This window comes from Parasteatoda tepidariorum, chromosome 3 (assembly GCF_982258835.1).
Source record: "Parasteatoda tepidariorum strain Cologne lab strain chromosome 3, Ptep-v5.0, whole genome shotgun sequence".
Taxonomy (NCBI): Eukaryota; Metazoa; Arthropoda; class Arachnida; order Araneae; family Theridiidae; genus Parasteatoda; species Parasteatoda tepidariorum.
The window spans coordinates 99,498,818-99,516,793 of NC_141757.1; the positions used below are offsets into that span (position 1 = coordinate 99,498,818).

General features: G+C 25.9%; 1 protein-coding gene across 6 annotated transcripts; it reads left to right on the plus strand.

Annotated features, from left to right (window-relative positions):
• Positions 1–2,663: 2,663 nt before the first annotated feature.
• On the plus strand, positions 2,664–17,624 carry Surf1 (surfeit locus protein 1). Of its 6 annotated transcripts, none has more exons than XM_016059231.4 (8): positions 2,664–2,841; positions 4,872–5,005; positions 7,368–7,489; positions 10,875–11,060; positions 12,599–12,671; positions 15,071–15,118; positions 16,126–16,322; positions 17,498–17,624. In XM_016059231.4, the coding sequence occupies exons 2-8, from the start codon at positions 4,874–4,876 to the stop codon at positions 17,562–17,564; spliced, it is 825 nt and encodes a 274-aa protein (XP_015914717.1). In that variant the 5' UTR covers positions 2,664–2,841; positions 4,872–4,873; the 3' UTR covers positions 17,565–17,624. The 6 variants fall into 6 exon arrangements, with proteins under 6 accessions (XP_015914717.1, XP_015914719.1, XP_015914718.1 ...); XM_016059233.4 differs by having other exon boundaries at positions 2,829–3,067; XM_016059232.3 differs by having other exon boundaries at positions 2,829–2,988.
• Positions 17,625–17,976: the final 352 nt, after the last annotated feature.

A 17,976-nucleotide genomic window follows, 5' to 3' on the forward strand; every position in this document is an offset into this window, starting at 1 on the left:
ATTATTGATTACTAAATTAAAAAAGAATAATTATTCCTTTAAAAAAAAGAGAAACATATTACGAGAATGAATTGTTTTTATGTTTTATGTTTTCCATTAATTTAAAACCATATTTTAAGTATTAAACATAAAGGTTAAATTCAATTAAAAAATCATTGTGTTTTGCCTCTGTACTTTAAGTAATTTTTCTACTATTTTGGAATACTTTGAAATCTATTCTTTAAAATCTTTGGAAGTAATTTGTTGATTGACCCATTTCATTAGATTCTTTTTAACCAAGAACTATTATTTACAGTTGGAACTATAACATTCATTTTTCGTAGTAATGCATAAAAAAAATTTTATTAAAAAATAGATATTAAGTAATGTCTATTTTTTAATAAAGGAATGCTGCTGGAATTCCGTCTTTTTTGTTTCTAAATTAACAGGGGTTTCTCTCTCTCTCTCTCTCTCTCTCTCTCTCTCTCTCTCTCTCTCTCTTTCTCTCTTTAAATTTCAGCTTTTTTAAATGCTCTTTTCAGTTGAAATATCATTGAAAATTATTCATTGAAGCATTATATCTGACTTCTGAGGCATCAATATATTCTCTTATAAACAACTGAGAATTCAACTGTTGAACCTAGAAACAGCAGAAATAATAGGTATTGAAGCTAACTGAAGTAAAGCTAAGAAATAATACCTGAATAGGTAATTTTGCTATTAAATGTGGCTAATAAATATGCTCATTTTAATAACTTTCAAACCTTACATTAACTGTATTCTGTAACCATCCTGATAAATATTTAGAAGCTGTATCGAAAAATGACTAAAAAATATGCATTAGTGGTAAAGCATAAACTATCTATTATCAAAACCTGATTAATCACTATTGAAGAAAGTGAGATTAAGAATTTTAACCCTTTCTAACAGAGGTCTCTGGTGCATTCCTTAAATCTAATTCTTGTCTTTTCTGATTAAATACAACTTACTATTATGAGATGTTTGTCTCTATGATTCTATTCTACCTCTTTCCCTTGTAACAATTTTACCTTGACCTCAATATGGGTCCTATATCAACATGCACCGAGGGACAAAAATCGGTCTTTATGGGGCCGATATAGGGTCTAAACTGGCTAAATAATGAATATAAAATATCGGGAGATATCGGAAAATAACTGTCCTTTAAACCCTTATTGAGTCAAGATTCGCGAATATTGGTCCAATGAGGGTCCAAATTGTTTTGTTGCTTAGTTTATGTTGAAAAAAATTGAATTAAAATATTATAAAATTTAGCTTTTGTAAGTTGGTTTGCCTGAGTGGTTGAGCTTTTGAGAGTAATTTGTCCCGCAGTGGACTGGTCATTAAGACACGGTTCCTAGCGGATCAGCGAAGTCAAGCATTACTGACTGCGGTCAATATGCGGGTGGGTGACCACTTGGATCAGTCTGCGTAGGAACCGAGTGAGCGGTATGGGTCCTCGTTTAACTGTTCTACCGTAAAGTGCTCGAGTTCGCTTGCAGAGGAACAAAATTGTTAAAACATGTCTTCGGATCATCCTCAGGGATGTTTCCCAGAACGTCGCCAATAGCCCATTGTGCAGCTCAAGTGCGACGTAATTGAACTACAACAACAATTTTAAGAGTAATTTTTATTTCCTCTGAAAATCAAAGAGGTTTTAACTCATATATTAGCGTTCATCCATCGTATTTTTTTTTCTTTGTTTAGGTATTAATTAATGACTCCTGATGTATGCATCTTTTGAACTTCACTTGGTGGTTTCGAAATTTATTTTAATTCGCACACAAAAGAAGTAGAAAAACAGTGTACAAGTGAGAAGAAAGTAGTAGTACTTTATTTGCATAGCTTTAGAGTCGCACTAGACGTTCTAGGAGGACTTCTGTAGCTGAATGACCTTCACGCAAAGTCGGCTAGCGATAGAACATTTGAATGAGGGTCGGTACCACAAACCCTCAGTCAATTCGCGGGTTATCAAAGTAGTCTCTCACTCGCATACTGATCACTGCAAGTGTTACTTGGCCTTGGTGTTCTACTGGAAACCATATATTAACGATCAGTCCAGTGTGAGATACAAGTAATCAGAAAGAGAGACATGGGTTAAAAAAAATACTTAAAGACGATGTTTACAGCCCGTAACTGTCGAAATAAAGCTAACATGAAACTGTTTACGGGTCCCGCAGTGGACTGATCGTTAAGCAACGGTTCCCAGCAGACCACAGAAGTCAAGCATCACTGGCTGCGGTCAGTGTGCGGGTGGGTGACTACTTGGATCAGTCTGCGTAGGGACCAAAAGTGTGCGGTATTGATCCTCGTTAAACTTGCTCGACTTCTCTCGCAGGTAATCGGGTGATCGAAGCGGGGCTGCCATCCCCTCTGCAGAGGATTAAAATCATGATGACTTGTCTTCGGATCATCCTCTTGGATGTTTCCCAGACCGTCTCCAATAATCCATTGTGCAGCTCTAGTGCGACGTAAATAAACAGCAACAATCAGCTATTTGCGGTATGAATTTTTCAAAATTAAGCATCATTTTAATGTTGCTTAGTAACCAATCATTTGTTTAATTTTTAACTCCCACGCTTTATGTAAAACTATTTTAAAGATGAGAATAAGTATTGGATGCAAATATGCCAGTCTTTTACATGTTTATTAATTTCACCAATCAGGTTCTTATTCGTGGCTTTGAATTCATCTAAGCGAGATTTTTAGCATGCAGTAAGAACGGTCTCTTAAAATGTCTTCGCTTTAATTCCATCAATTTAAGGGATATCAAATTAACTGTATCTGTGCTTTTGCGGATCGGAAAGTAAACAAACAAATTTGAAATTGAAGAAAATAAACACAGTAATGAGAAAGTTTTGACCTTGCTTTTTATTATGAGATTTATAATTTTAGATTAGTGCATGATTATGACCATATTAAGTTCATTATCATTTAACCTGAGTCGATGTATTTGATGTACATTGCATAACTTTTCTTTGTCGTACTTATGTAATCAATCCAAATTGAAATAAATTTTTTTAATAAAAAGCATTTCTTATATAACACTTGTATTACTTTCAAAATTACAGTAACCATGTTTTAGCTTTAATTTCTCTATAATTTTTTTTTAAATAATCATGTTTTTGTTTAGTATTTTTCCCAGTTTATTACATTTATATTTTATCCTTTTAAACAAGATTTTTATGTAATTTTAATGTCAGTAAATCATAGTTTTAGGACTGTCAAAATAAAAATACATTTTTTAAATATTAATCCTAAGTTATGCGTAATTTAGATTATTATTATCTTGCTGTTTTATTTATCTTCTTTTTTACAGCTTATTGCTACAAACACTTCAAGTTACTCGTTTGTTGTGGAAAACTAATTTTAAATTACAAAATATTGTAAACTATGTTTTATGAAGGTGAATAAATGCAAATGAAATCTCAATTTAGAGATTTAATTCGTTATATTTAATTATTTTTTGAAAACAAATTTATTTATAAAAGATTATTAGCTAAGTTTTTAGTTTATTAATACAATTCAAATAATAAAAGTGTGTGTTTAAAAAATGTGAGATTTTTTTGTAAAAATATTATTATTTAACTTTATATTATTTAATTAATTTATTTCAGTATGAAATTGATGTTTATCGATGTATTAAAGATCTCCTAGATCCTTATGATTAAAATTTCTACCATTATGTAGGTTTTGAATATATTTTTAGAAAATCCCTAATTTAAAATAAGTAATGAGTAACAGTATGTACTAGCTAAACAATACCAATGTTTTAAAGCTACAAATCTGCATTTTCCTCATCATTATATATTCTTTCTATGTATCTGTGTGTAGGTTTCTAATTTTTTTTCTCTTTTAACATGAACTATTAATATGAAATTTAGGATTTGATCATTTTATTGTAACATAATTCATAACTATAAACATTAGTGGAAATTTGAAGCAGTAGGCATAACTTTAGTTTGTAACTATAATATGGATGATAAATATTTAATTCTTAAAATTTACAGATGAATTTCAATTGAAATAACAAGATCAAAATTAACAGGACACAAGCTTTTTTAATGCAAGTTGTTCAAATATATTTAGTATTTTTTCTACATCACAAATCATTTTAACATGATCAACTGTTTTTGAAAATCAAAATATCAGCTAACAGTTACATAATTAAAAAGCTCTACATCATTGACTTAAGTTATTTTAATATTTTCACTATTTATCTCTAAAGCTTTTTTTTTTAAAGTACCCATAATTTATTTTTGAAAATTTAATATTTATTATAGCAAAAACTTTCCTATAAGCAAGATAATTTTTAAATTTTATCAAATAATTTTCTAAATAGTTTTATAAAGCAAAATTTTCTCAGCCTATTGTAGGAATGCTTTACTTTATATGATTTTAAAGTTGCATATTGATATTATCTATGAATTTGGAAATGATTAAATTTTAAAAAAAATATTTAAAAAAAATCTCAATTTTCTTATAGTTAGCTCAAAAGTTTATTTTTGTCAGTTGATAATTTATTTAAATAACATTTCTCTTTCACTAACTTGAAATAATAAGTTCAGAAAATATTTCACTTATCTCTACTTTAATTTATTTTTATTGTTGTATGTTTTCTTTTTTTTTGTAGTAAAATTTTAATAGTTCTTCATAAATGTGTTCCAATTTCTATTTCATATTTTTAGTAGAAAATAATATTGCATATAGTTATTTTAAAAATTGTTCATATATATACACAATTATTTATTTTATTGTTTTTCTCGTATTTTAGCATGTTGATATTTTGAGTATAAACAACATTTTGAATAACATTGTTGTCTAATTATAAACATAGAATTACTTTATTCAAATTAAATTTTCTATTTTTGTAGATATGTTAAAGTCAGTAGTTTTCAAGCAAATCAAATGTTTCGGACCTCAAAATAGATGTTTCTTGTTGAATAAAAAGTTTTCAACCAAATCACTTACTCCAAAGAAGATTGACATAGGTAGATATGCTCTTTTGGTAAGATTTATTCTTTTCACTTAATTAAAAGAAAATATTATAAGCTCCTAATTCCCTGCAGAATCGGAGGAGTCTCTAAAAATCAGGGATATGTGACGTTTTTTGTTTACTAGTTTAAAATTAGTTCCTTCACTTCTCACGAAAAAAATATAAAAGCTGTTTATATTTCTTCTCTCCCCGTTTTTACTTACTTTTTTTTTTTCACTGAAAAGTACAAAAGAGAATGCTTTAATTATGATGGAAGTGAACAGTATGCAGCCTAGGAGCCAAATATAGCCCTTAAATTGCCATTTTTTGTCTCCTTGATTAAAATAAATGTGCTTTGAAAATTTTTTCAAAAATATAAAATATGTAAATAATTTATAAACATTAAGATATTATGAAGCTAGTTTTCCATAAAGGAAGTTGAAAACCTGTTATAATTTTACAAAATATTTTAAAATTTCAAATATTTTTGAAATCAAGCATTTGAAATTTTTTGAATTCAATAAAATTATAACAGGTTTTCAACTTCCTTTATAGAAAAACTGCCTTTATAATTTTTTTTTATTTAATTGTATATACATTTAGTAAATATTATTTATAATTTTATGTGATTATTTTTTTTAAATTTATAATCTTAATTGATATTAGACAAAATTCATTCATTCTTAAAGTTCAATTTTTTTCCTGACATCTCTTTCTAAATATTTGTACACTCATGAAATAAAAGTATTTAAAATAAATAGATATATGAACAATAAATGCATTACTATAAAATAAGACAAAATGACAATGGTTATAATGATTGGCTTTCATTCATCTTAAAGTGATAAACAGAAATTAAATTTTTTGAACCTTGAATAATACTTCATTTTTTATAACATTACATTGAATATATAGATGGTCCAAGGACGGAACAGAGCAGCTGATAGTCAAATCTATCTTATTGATTTCTATTTGCTTTAACAGTGAAATGTTTTATTTCTGCCAGTATTAATGTTGTTATTTCTAATAACTCTTGAACAAGCCAATCTAACCTGCTTGCCTTGGAAATTAAGTCAGGAACAAACTCCTTTGGTTAGACAAGAGTATCACTAAGATGAAAGTGAAACTTATCTCGTAGCCCATAGATGGATGGTACCACCACTCATTTACAAGGCTATTTTCGAAATTTAGACATAGATCTGAAGGAGAAGGAAATTTTCTCCAGATCCACACCAGGCACGCAGCAACTGCTGACTGGGCTTTCAACTCCACAGATTTTACCAGCTTGTATTAGTTATGTTTGCATATTAATCACAATGAATGTTTTTTTCCTTCTTTTTATAGCATTTGTCTTATATATTGCAGATTTGGCTGCAACATTTTATTATATTAACTGAGAAGCTTATTCCATTGTTGTAGATTTTTTTTCAATATCATATTATTTATCTTTGCAAAAATAAATAAATGAATAAAAAGAAGATTGTGGATACTCAGAAGTTTATTGTAGCAGTAAATAACCTGCAGTGTCTAGAAGGAGAAATAATATAATTACATTCTATTAAAATATAGTTAAATGTAGATTTAAACTAAATTAATTATTTTGCTTTTTACCTAATTTCATATACTATGTGCTTGCAAACTTTTTGCAAAACTTTCTGTATTGAGCTGAATTTGTTTGGGAAATTAATTCAACACTATAATTTATTTTATGTTAAGCTTGACTGTTTTTATGAATATTTTTGTTCCTAAAAATGTCTTACAGAATGGGCCAATTAATCACCCAAATAATATTTATGAATATACCTTTTGCTTTTCTTCAAATGTTGGATATCCTGAACAATATTTCTTTTAGATTATTGTGATATTTTTTATGGACTATTTGTTTTTGAGGCCATGCAAAATAATTATTTTTAAAAATATTGCATTATGTAGTTTTTTAAATATTTTTTTTCCATTGCAATTGGTTTGTTAATTCTATTACAGTACAGAACCCGTTATCCGGAAATCAGAAAACCGGAAAACCAAAAAACCGGAATGAAATTCCATACATTTTCCCACCATTTTCAAAAAAAAAAAAAAATTTTTTTTTTCCTCATAAGATTTCAGGATTTTTCTTTCTATTTTGAAAGATGTTTACCTTACCATCATTTTGGAAATAATCATTAGTGTATTACTTCGTTTTAAGATTATTTCCAAATTTTTTTTTTTAGTTGGGTTTAACAATAAAAAAAAAAAAAACGGCTTTTTGTAGCGATTCAGAAAACCGGAAAAATCAGTTATCCGGAATAGCGATGGTCCCGATCGTTCCGGATAATCGGTTCCCTACTGTAATTTGAACTTTATATGATAATTGTCATCTCTTCCTTTTAAATTTTTAATAATATTAATTTTTTAGGCAGTGCCAATTACAACATTTTGCTTAGGAACTTGGCAAGTTCAAAGACGAAAATGGAAGTTAAATTTAATAGAAGAAGTGAAATCAAAAAGTATGTCTCCTCCTGTAGAATTACCTGATAAGTAAGTGAAAAAATTAAAAAGAAAAATTGCCAGCTTTAATAAGATGGTATAATATTATAATGTTTAGCAAACTTTTGTTTTTTGGGAGAATAATCAATACTATGACTGTTCTTTATGATGTTCGACTTACATTCAAATTATATTATTGTGATTTACACTTCTGGTGGTCATAGCATGTTAATCAAATGAACAAACTCTAAGCAGCATTAAGTTTTTAATCATTTTGATATTAATCAGGTTTGCTTTTAAATATATTTTTAAAATCTCAAGTAAATTAAAAGTAAAACACTTTGCTCTTAAATGTTTAATAAAAGTATATCAAGTTCTTTTGTTGCTAGCAAGTACTCTCTTCGAATATCTTCTTGTTTACTCTCATCCTCTCTCAATCCAAGTTTTTTTGTACTTTTGTCATTTTCTTTGTATGACCCCCCCCCTCATTTTTCTGATTTTTTGTACCTTTTTTATTATACAGCTTCCCTCCCCCTAACAATGGGAAAAATAACTCCTCTAGCAGAAACTTTCAATCATGAAAATGAAGTTATCAAACCTATGCTGCAGTGTATGCGTTTTATGTTGTGTATAAAGATTAGGTAGTTAAATTATTGCTTAAAACTTTAAAATTATTGCTTGTTATAAATTTATTATTTTTGTAAGTTATAAATTTAAAGCTGGTGATGGCGATTTAAATGTTCAAAGATTAGAGGATCCTTTACTAATTACTTTATTTTTTTTAAAGTTTTAATTTTTGCCAATTTAATTCAAATTCAGTTGAGTATTGTTAACTAAATCTTTCTTATTAAAATTACTATAATTATATTTTAATGTTATCAAATATCACTGAATTAAGCCTTTAATGTATCAACATTTTAAGAGAATTTAAACAACTTTTAAAAACTATATTTGCTGGTTTTTTGATCTTCTTGTGATTGCTATTGGCAACCTTGTATGTTAAAAGATATACCTATTCAGGGTATCACATAATTAATTTATTCAAGGTTTGTGTTAAAAAATCAAAAAACTTTCTACACAGTATGTTTTTTTCAGTGGAAGTTGAAAAGAGGAAAGATGTCTTTTCATGAAAAAAGAACGAAATGAAAACTGAAATTTTTTTTTAAATTATCGCTATCTCATTATTGCTATCTCGTTTAAAAAATAGTATTATTTTCTAAACAATTCAATGCATCATTTTTAAATGAGTGTAAACTAAAATACAATAATTGAAAAGAAAAATATATTCAATACATTTCTAAAAAAATCCAAAACAACTTTTCCTTCCAATATTTCACATAAAAATAATAGCAAAAGCTAATACTATAATTATATGAAGAAAAAAAAATATCTTTATCAAATTCTATTAACTCAATTAAATTTACAAATCAAAATCTAAACATACACACTACTACAAATTGCATGTAGAATATCCAATTATATTTTGCATAATATACAATTATATATTACATACTGACTTTTGTAATCAAATAGTGTTAGATATAAAGAGTCAAACCAATTATTTTATGGTGTGACATATAAATTAGATTTTGAAATTCTGTATGAAAGTAAAATAAATAAAATAACATGAAAATAGTTTTTCCTTTAAAAAGTGAAAATAAATCTAAGGTGAAAAAAAATTTACTTTCTGGTACTATAAATTCAATCTTCTTATAATATTTATTACAAAGTATTGATCATTCTTAGTTTATTTCCAATTTTGTTTGGTTTCTAAAAGTGTCTTTGACAAAATAGATTTTTCCAGAAAAAATTTCCAACTCTTTTTCTCTGATTAATATAGTGTTAAATCTTGTTAGCATAACATCAAATGAGCAACATCTGTTTATTTGTATAAATTGTGAGGTGTTGAAAACTTAAATGTTACTTGGTAAAACTTCACATCAAAATTTCCTTTTCAGAATTAGTTTTTTTTTTGTGTAAATTACGTGCATTTGATATCAGATTCTCTCATTTAGCAGCATTTAAGCAAAAATATTGTTAGTTGATAAATTTCCTTTGCACAACAGAAGTATTCTTGATTGTTTTTCCAACAAATGTTTTGTATTTTTTCTCTTTTTTGAAATTTAATGCCAATTATTCAAATGTAATCTTATAAAGATTAGTTTTTATTTTATTTGCCTGTATACTCAGACTGCTTGAACTTATTGAAAATTCGTAATTGTATATTAAATTAATAATTAGCATTTAATTTAGCTGTTTATTTACAATCATTTATGCTTTAGTTGTTTGTTTATATTTATGAATAATATCATATTTGAGTAATATAATGAATTGAGTAATATAAGTAATATATTGAATAATACTTATTTACTAATTTTTTTGCCAACACAAGAAGTTTTGTTTCAGTTAATAAAGAAGTATGAATAATTACAGTACAGAGCATTTTGTAATAAAAAATAGGTTACAATTTTTAAAAAAAATACCTTGAAAATAAATTCAAATTAGTTAGAATCAAATTATATAAATCTATCATAATGTTTCTTTGTTTCTTAACTTCTTGTTTGTTTACAAAAATATGCAACTGAATTAAGAAGTTTTAAACTGTATCCTGTGCTGTGTGTTTTTTATTGTAATTTTAATTATATGTAGTGAACTAAGTTTTCTTTCATAGTAAAAAACTTTTTCACTTTATTGAAACTTAATAATTTTTTTCGATATAGGTTAATAAAACTCTTCAGATGATTTTATTTTTCTTATTTCTATCATATTAGTTGTTGTTCATTTTTAAATTAAATAACTGCAATGCGCTCACTATGTATTGAATTTTATTAATTAATCTATGAAATTTAATTTAATAAACTAATAATTTTTTTCATTTCAAATCGTGTAGTCTGAAAAATTCAAACAATGTAGACTACCATATTGTTTAAACCTTCCAAACTGCATAAATTAAAAACTTTTTTATTACCTATGAAATTTACCTAATGAACTCATATTTTTTTACGTTAAATATTATGTCTGGAAGATTTAAACCTTCTGGAATCCCATGATTTTCAAACCTTCTAAACTGCTTTAACTGAAAGCTATTATTTTATCTATGAAATTTACTTTAACTGCTTCTTTATTAATGCAGCTGTAAGTTTAAAATAGTGTGATATTATCTACTCTTTAAGTCTTCCAGACTGCATAATTTGTAAGACAAAAAAAAGTTATTAAGTTAAATTCCATTGATAATAAAGTTAAATTTCATAAATTAATAACTTTAGCTTTCCATTAATGCAGCCTGAAAGATTTGAAAAATATGATATTCCACATTGTATTTAGTTGAAAAATATGGTATGCCATATTGTTCGAATTAATATTATTCAACTGCCATCATTTTATCTCTGAAGTTTAACTTTATAAACTTATATTTTTTCTGTTATAAATTATGTAGTTTGGAAGATTTAAACAATATGGAATACCAGCGCATCCGTGTACGTGGAAAATTTGACCATTCAAGAGAAATGTATATTGGCCCTCGAGCATTAATTACAGAGAAGGATGAAGGAGGAGGGTTATTATCTTCTCGTTCCCAAAGTGGGAATATGGTTATCACTCCATTTCATGTAGCTGATAAAGAGTAAGTTATTTTGAAATATATATTAATAAAGTGACTAAGATTATTATTTTTAGATTAACTTCTAGAAATTGAGAAATATCACCATGCTAATTTATACAGAAACTTTTTTCTCTTACTTGTTGTTCCCCTTTTTGTTCACTGTTTTTGTAAGAGTTTGTCATTTTCTTTTGCCATTAGAAATAAAAAAAAAAATTATATAGAAAAATCCTTTCTTTGTCTTATTTTCCTTTTTACAATGTTGTATATTTCATAAATTTAATCAGCAGAAATTTTTTCATTAATAAATCAAGAATGAGTCCCTTGATATAAAAAAGTAAACTCAGTTTAATGTGTAAAAGAAATAGGTACTGTATCTACCTGTGTAAGTTAATCTGTTGTATAAGTTCTCGCCTATTTCAAACTTTAGGATCGAAGATTTTGTATGTACTCATTTTATAAGTTGATCTTATGAAAATAATTTTTTTTAATGGATTACGATATTATTTTTAAAATCTAAAGCAGGTAAGACATTTCAGATTTATCAAATCAATAATACCGACTGAAAAAACGTATGATGGAATCTAAAAGTTTTATTTTTGTTATAAAAAACTTTGATTGGTACAGTTTTTCTTTCTACAGCAATCTATATTTGCTTAACTCAAATGAGTTGAAGCTTCTTGTCTAATAAAAAAATATTAGTTTATTTTGATAAAGTGAACTAAGTTTAATTTGTAAAAGAAATAAGTACTGTATTTAACTGATATTCTGTATATGTTTACCCCCCCCCCATTTTAAATTTCAAGATGGAATGATTTTGCATCTACTCATCCTATAAGTTGACCTTTGAAAACACAGCGTTGATGAAAAACACATTTTTAACTCATTGCAGTAATACTGATAATTAAGTTTCTGAAACCTAATACAGTTGAGGCATTTTAAATTTCTCAAGTGAATAGTAACAACTGAAGATATGTCTGATAGATTCTTAAAAGTTTTATTTTTGTTATCTTTGATTTCAAATGTATTAGTGCTGTATGAGTCAAAGCCCAACTATTATTGCAATATATAGGTACTATTAAACTACAATACCAATTATTTTTTAAATTCGATTAGCTTTAAGAAAACAATTTGCAATTTTTTTAATAATACTAATGTAGTTATACATTTTGTATTTTTAAAAAAAATATGTTTTTGCATGTATGCAAATTGCTTAAATTATTATAAATTTGTATTTATGAATCAAACTATAACATCATAGTTATTAGCATTAGTTATAGTATAGCAAGGTATTAAATCATTTAATCTTCTAAACCACTTTTACCAATTATTATTATTTTTTTTTATCATCAGTTTGTTTTCGTAGTGTGACTTTTTTTACTCATTCAACCTTTTAGTATTTTGCTACCTTTTAAGTTTTTCTAGATTCATAACCATATTTTAAAATAAATAAGCATTCATTTTTGACTATTTTAAGCTGTGAAATTTTTATGTATTCAAAAGTAATGTTTTTGTAATTGTTAAAGTTAGTTGTTATTATAATATTTATAAATATTTTTCAGTTTAACAATCCTGGTTAATAGAGGTTGGGTTCCAAGAAATAAATCTGATCCTTCCAAGCGGCCTGAAGGACAGGTAAATCTACAGACAAAAATTCACTAACTATGTTCATAATTATTTTGTAATCCACTGTAAAAATTTTATTTAGAAAGATTTGGAAAAATTTTAAAAAGTGCCTTGTGGAAGCAATATTGCCATTTTACAATTTTCAAATCTTTATCTTTAAAGGTAATGCTGTATTATAAAAATTGTTAGATTCCAAATTAAATTTGATAGCTAAGGTAGTTTTGTAAAATTATTATTACTTTATTTGTAATTTCATTTAATGTATTATTAAAAGCATTTGTGTTTATCTCTTTATTAAAATATTGCAGACAGAAGTTGCTTTTGTCTGTTGTTTCAAAAATTTTGCTACTGTTATTTAAAATTTCTTAACATGCTATATCAAATATGTGTCTTGAATATATTGAATTGACTATTATTGAAATATATTATTTTTATCTGATCAGATCTTTCACATTTATTTTAAGTGAACAGACAAAAGATGTGGCAAATTATGCTGAATTAAAATTTGCCATGCATCTGTTCTTAATTGAATATACCCTTCCAATAATTGAATATACCCCGGGCTACCTTAGTCAATTATAGTTAAAATTAAGAAACTTTTTGTATTTCAATCCTGTTTAATGAAACACTTTTTTAATATTTTATCTTGTATCAAAAATCAAACAGATAGATTTTTGAAAAATATGAGGTTTTATTATTACATTTTTGTAATGCTCTCAAAATGTGTGTATATCCTAAACATGTTTTAAATAAACATACACAAGTAAATGATGTGAATTTCCCAGTGCCCTTTTAATAGCATGCAGGGCCCCCAGGCACAGAAATGTTTTGGGCTTCTATAATATGCCATACTGTTTAAAATCGAACTAAAAAACTTCACCTATATAAAATTAAGCATTTTTAATCTATGCATAATTTTAAAAAAATTCAATGCTAAGCTGTTCCAATCCTCAAATAATAAAGTAATTTTCAAAATCATGGAAGCCAATTAAAAAGCATAAAGATATAACAAATAAAAAATAATCAAAAGATATAGACTATTTCGTTAAACTATTTCTATTTTTAAAACATCTTTCAATGCACATCAGATATAAACCCGTTCAGACATAAACATTTTGGCTTATAATGCTTTCATTATTTTAAAGATGATTTATAACAAAATATTTGTGCTTTATTGACGTTTAGAACTGAAACAAAAAAATATCTTTTATCGAATTGACCAAATCCGTTGAGGCAAATTGAAAAATCCACTTTGAAATCCCCTTTCCTCAAAGATTATTCATAAATTCCATTATTTTTCAATATTGCAAAAAAATAGTCTTTCGGCAAATGAGAAATGAAATTTACTAGTGTTAGGTTATATAATTTTAATAATTTAATAAACTTTCTTCTCTGCAATCTTTATTTTTATAATTTCTGATTCAGAACTGAAAATAGGATCCAAAAACAATTCAACAAATGAACATAAATGGAACTATAAAGTATTGCAAAGAACTATAGACTGCCTTTAAGAAATTGAAATTAAAGCAAGTCAGCTGATCTATGTACATTTTTTCGTTTTAGTAATACAAAAAGACAAGTTTGATTAGAAGCTGTTAGAAAAAAATATGTATTTCTCAAAAGCTGTGTATTTCTAATTTCTGCAGCATTTATGCAAGTTATTAATAAAATCCTCTTTAGATGCATTAAGCTTTACATTAAGATAGATCGAAAACTTTACCAAGAAAAGGGAATTATGTCTCTCAGTACTATGTATGATGGTTATTTATCATTCAGGAACTACTGCCTTTTAACATTTCTATTTTTGCTCTTCATGTTGTCTTTTATATTATTATATTACAATAAAACATAAAGATACACAGGCATAAAAATTAAAATCAAAATAGCTAACAGATATTATCATGGATTTGGAAACCAATTCAAATCTAAATACATAAGTTCCGAAACAAAAATACAGTTTTACAGGACACTAGTGACATACAAAAATGATCAATGATTATCCAATAAGGTGACTAGGACATGTATTTTGATATGGCGATAGAAATCCCGTTTAAAAAAATAACCTTTCAAACACTAGAGGAAAAAGAAAAAGAGCTAGAACAAGATGGTTAGATAGAGTAAAGAAGTGGTTAAAGGACTCAGTTAATAGATGTAGAAATATAGCATCGAATAGATCTAAAAGGGGTAAACTGACTGAGACGGCCTTGGTCTCTAACTGGCTGTAACACGTAAGAAGAAGAAAAATATAACCTTCAATTTTAGGGATTATATTTGAAGTTATAATTTTTTATTCTCTTAATAAAAGTTGTTGTTTTTTCTTTAAAATAAATTTCTGAAACATTTTTTTTAATGTTGCAATGTTTAATATCAGAAAGCTGTATTAAAAAGACTCTTCCATTTTAACTTAGATTACAAAAGAAATAGAGCTTGTTGGGGCGGTAAGGCTGCATGAAAATGTAAGTAATGTAAAAGACAATTCCTTTTTTTTCTTCAGAAATGTATTTTAAAACTGTTTTATGTTCTATTATGAAAGTATTTAAAAATATAGTATATGTAGTAGTTTACGCAGTAATATTTGTATCTTATAAAGCATTCATAAATTTAGATAATAATCTTTCCATACATTTCATCAAAATTTAAGTGATTTATTTAGGAGGATTTTTTTAGAAATTTTTTCTTAGAATTTAGTTTAGAAATTTTTTTATTATGTTGATGATTGTGTTTTTTTTATTTGAAATGTTCCTAACCAGTTCTAACTTTAGTTGTAAGAAAATTTATCTCACTTATGTTGTGAGGTAATTTTCTCAATTTTTTTCAGTTGTAAAACATTTTTTAATTGCATTATTTTTTTTTTAAAAAATCTAACTATTCTTCTATTTGCAATAAAAATAAAATTCTATAATTACCTCTCTATTTACTTCATTAGCGCTTTTATTTGGCTCAGAAAAATATGTATTCGATATTGTTTGAAACTGATGGGATCAGAAATATTTGTTTTTGATACTGATATCAATTTATGTCAGCAATTATGTTTTTGCTTAGCATACTTAAACTAAATAAGTAGCGTATACAGTAGAATTTGTCACTATTACTTCAGTTCATCCTGAGTTTTTTTAGTAGTTATAATTCATATATTTTAGATGATACTTACTTTTTACATAATTATAGCACTCCAGCTAATTAGAATTTTATACTTTTCATTTTAATTAAAAATTAGTTAATGAGTGAATTACAAATTAAATGTGAATAATTTGGACAGATTTTTTTTTGTTTACATGTTTATGTATGAAAATAATTTATTTAATATGATTTTATTCTTAGATTTATGTTTACCTTACTTTAAAAATTATTTTAGATATGAGATTAGATATAATAATTTAAAAACTTTTTAGATATGTTTTAAGCATATGCTTATTAATTTACTATATTGTTTCAATTGTTTATTTATTTATCCATTAACTAGAGACCTCAGTTTTCCCCAAAGACACAGTCAGATCCTAATTATTTTTATTTTCGAGATGTAAATAAAATGGCGGCAATCTCTGGAGCATTACCGATATATGTTGATGCTGATGTTAACAGCACTGTTCCTGGAGGACCAATTGGAGGACAAACAAGGATGTCCTTTAGAAATGAACACCTTTCTTACATAATAACATGGTAATTTCTTTAGTTTCTTTAAAAACAATTAGCAAAAAGCTAATGTATTTCTAAATGATTATTAGTAAGAAGTCTTTTTTAATCTAATTTTAGGTATTTTCATACATGGTGATATTGTTTTTTATGAATATTAATTCTGACAAATTAGGAAACTTATCTATTGTTATCATGTTAAGTTACCACAAGTATATATTGAGGTATAAAAAATGTAACAAGCTGAAAATATTTTCTTTAGCTTAAAATAGCTAATTAATGTGTAAATTATTTTCTCTACCTTAGCATTAAAAAAAGTTCTGAGATAAAAAAAGATCCAGTTGTTTTTAGTTAATCTGGTTAATGTGTTTTTAATTAGAAATAAATTGAAACACTGGGATTTTGAAGCTAAGTTTTAGAATATATCAGGTGCAAAAAAAGTTTATATTTTTTTTAATTGCATGTCTTAATGCAAAATAACTGTCCTTACTTGTTAAGAAAAATCAACATTTAACAAAAAGGCATTCTTTAGCTTTTACAAAATATAATTGTTGACCCTTTTTTAAACTTTTTTTTAGAGAAAAATAGTGTTATCATAGCATTTGCAATATAGTCTTAAACCTGCTTGTCCAAATAAAGAGTTGTTAAATTAACGTTTCTTTTTTAGTTTTTGTCGTTTTTTATTTTTTTCGAACTTGTTCTACATTTTGCACTTAAAATCATAGCTATTTCTTAAAAACTAATAAAATAATATAAAAGTGCAGAAATTAATGCGTTAAACTATGAATAACAATTAGATCTTAAAGAACATGAATATTATCAATCAAACTGTTTTATACTTGTGAGGAAAAAATTCTTTTCCTTTATTTTCTAATTATTAGTAAATTCGTTTCTGGGATTATCTTAGAAATATACATTATAAGTGTAATTCTGTTTAATTTCATTTAATGTCAATCTGAAAAAGAGAAAACTAGCTGTTACTGGAATTCCATATTTATTAGAGTATTTATTATCTAAAATTCTGTGAGTCATAATAATTTACTTTGAATTTTGTATTCATCTCCCAAAATCAGTATCCTTAATAATTTACTTTATTGTGTCTAGCGTTAACATAATTTAAAAATAGAATATATATAGTATATTAAAAATTTAATTTATAAAAAATTATAAAAAATATTTCTTTATTTATATACCTCTTTTAGGTACTCTCTATCTGCTGGGACATTATATATGTGGTGGAAAATGTATTTGCGTCCATTAAAGCGGTGATGTAACTTTAGTTTATTTTAAAAAAGATAAATTATTCAATAAAAACTTTTAAAGATCCCAGTGACATATTTTATTCTTTATATTTTACATAAAGATTTTTAGTTTTTTGAAAGCTATCAATCTTCAGAAATTGTAAGCAAAATCATCAATTCCAAAAATAAGGTAATAGTTTTATGTAAAGTATACTAATAAATATTTATTTAAGATCCTTCTTCAATAATCTTTTTTTTCCTTGAAAAAAAAGGAATATTTTTTGATAACATATTTATTGGTATCCTTAAAAACATATTTATAGAAGTAAGGAATGAATCATGAATGCATTTAAGCAAAGATAAAGAATGTAAGTAATATGTCATATTCTGTAATAATATATCATTTCTGCAAAAAAAAAAAAAAAAAAAAAAAGGAATTT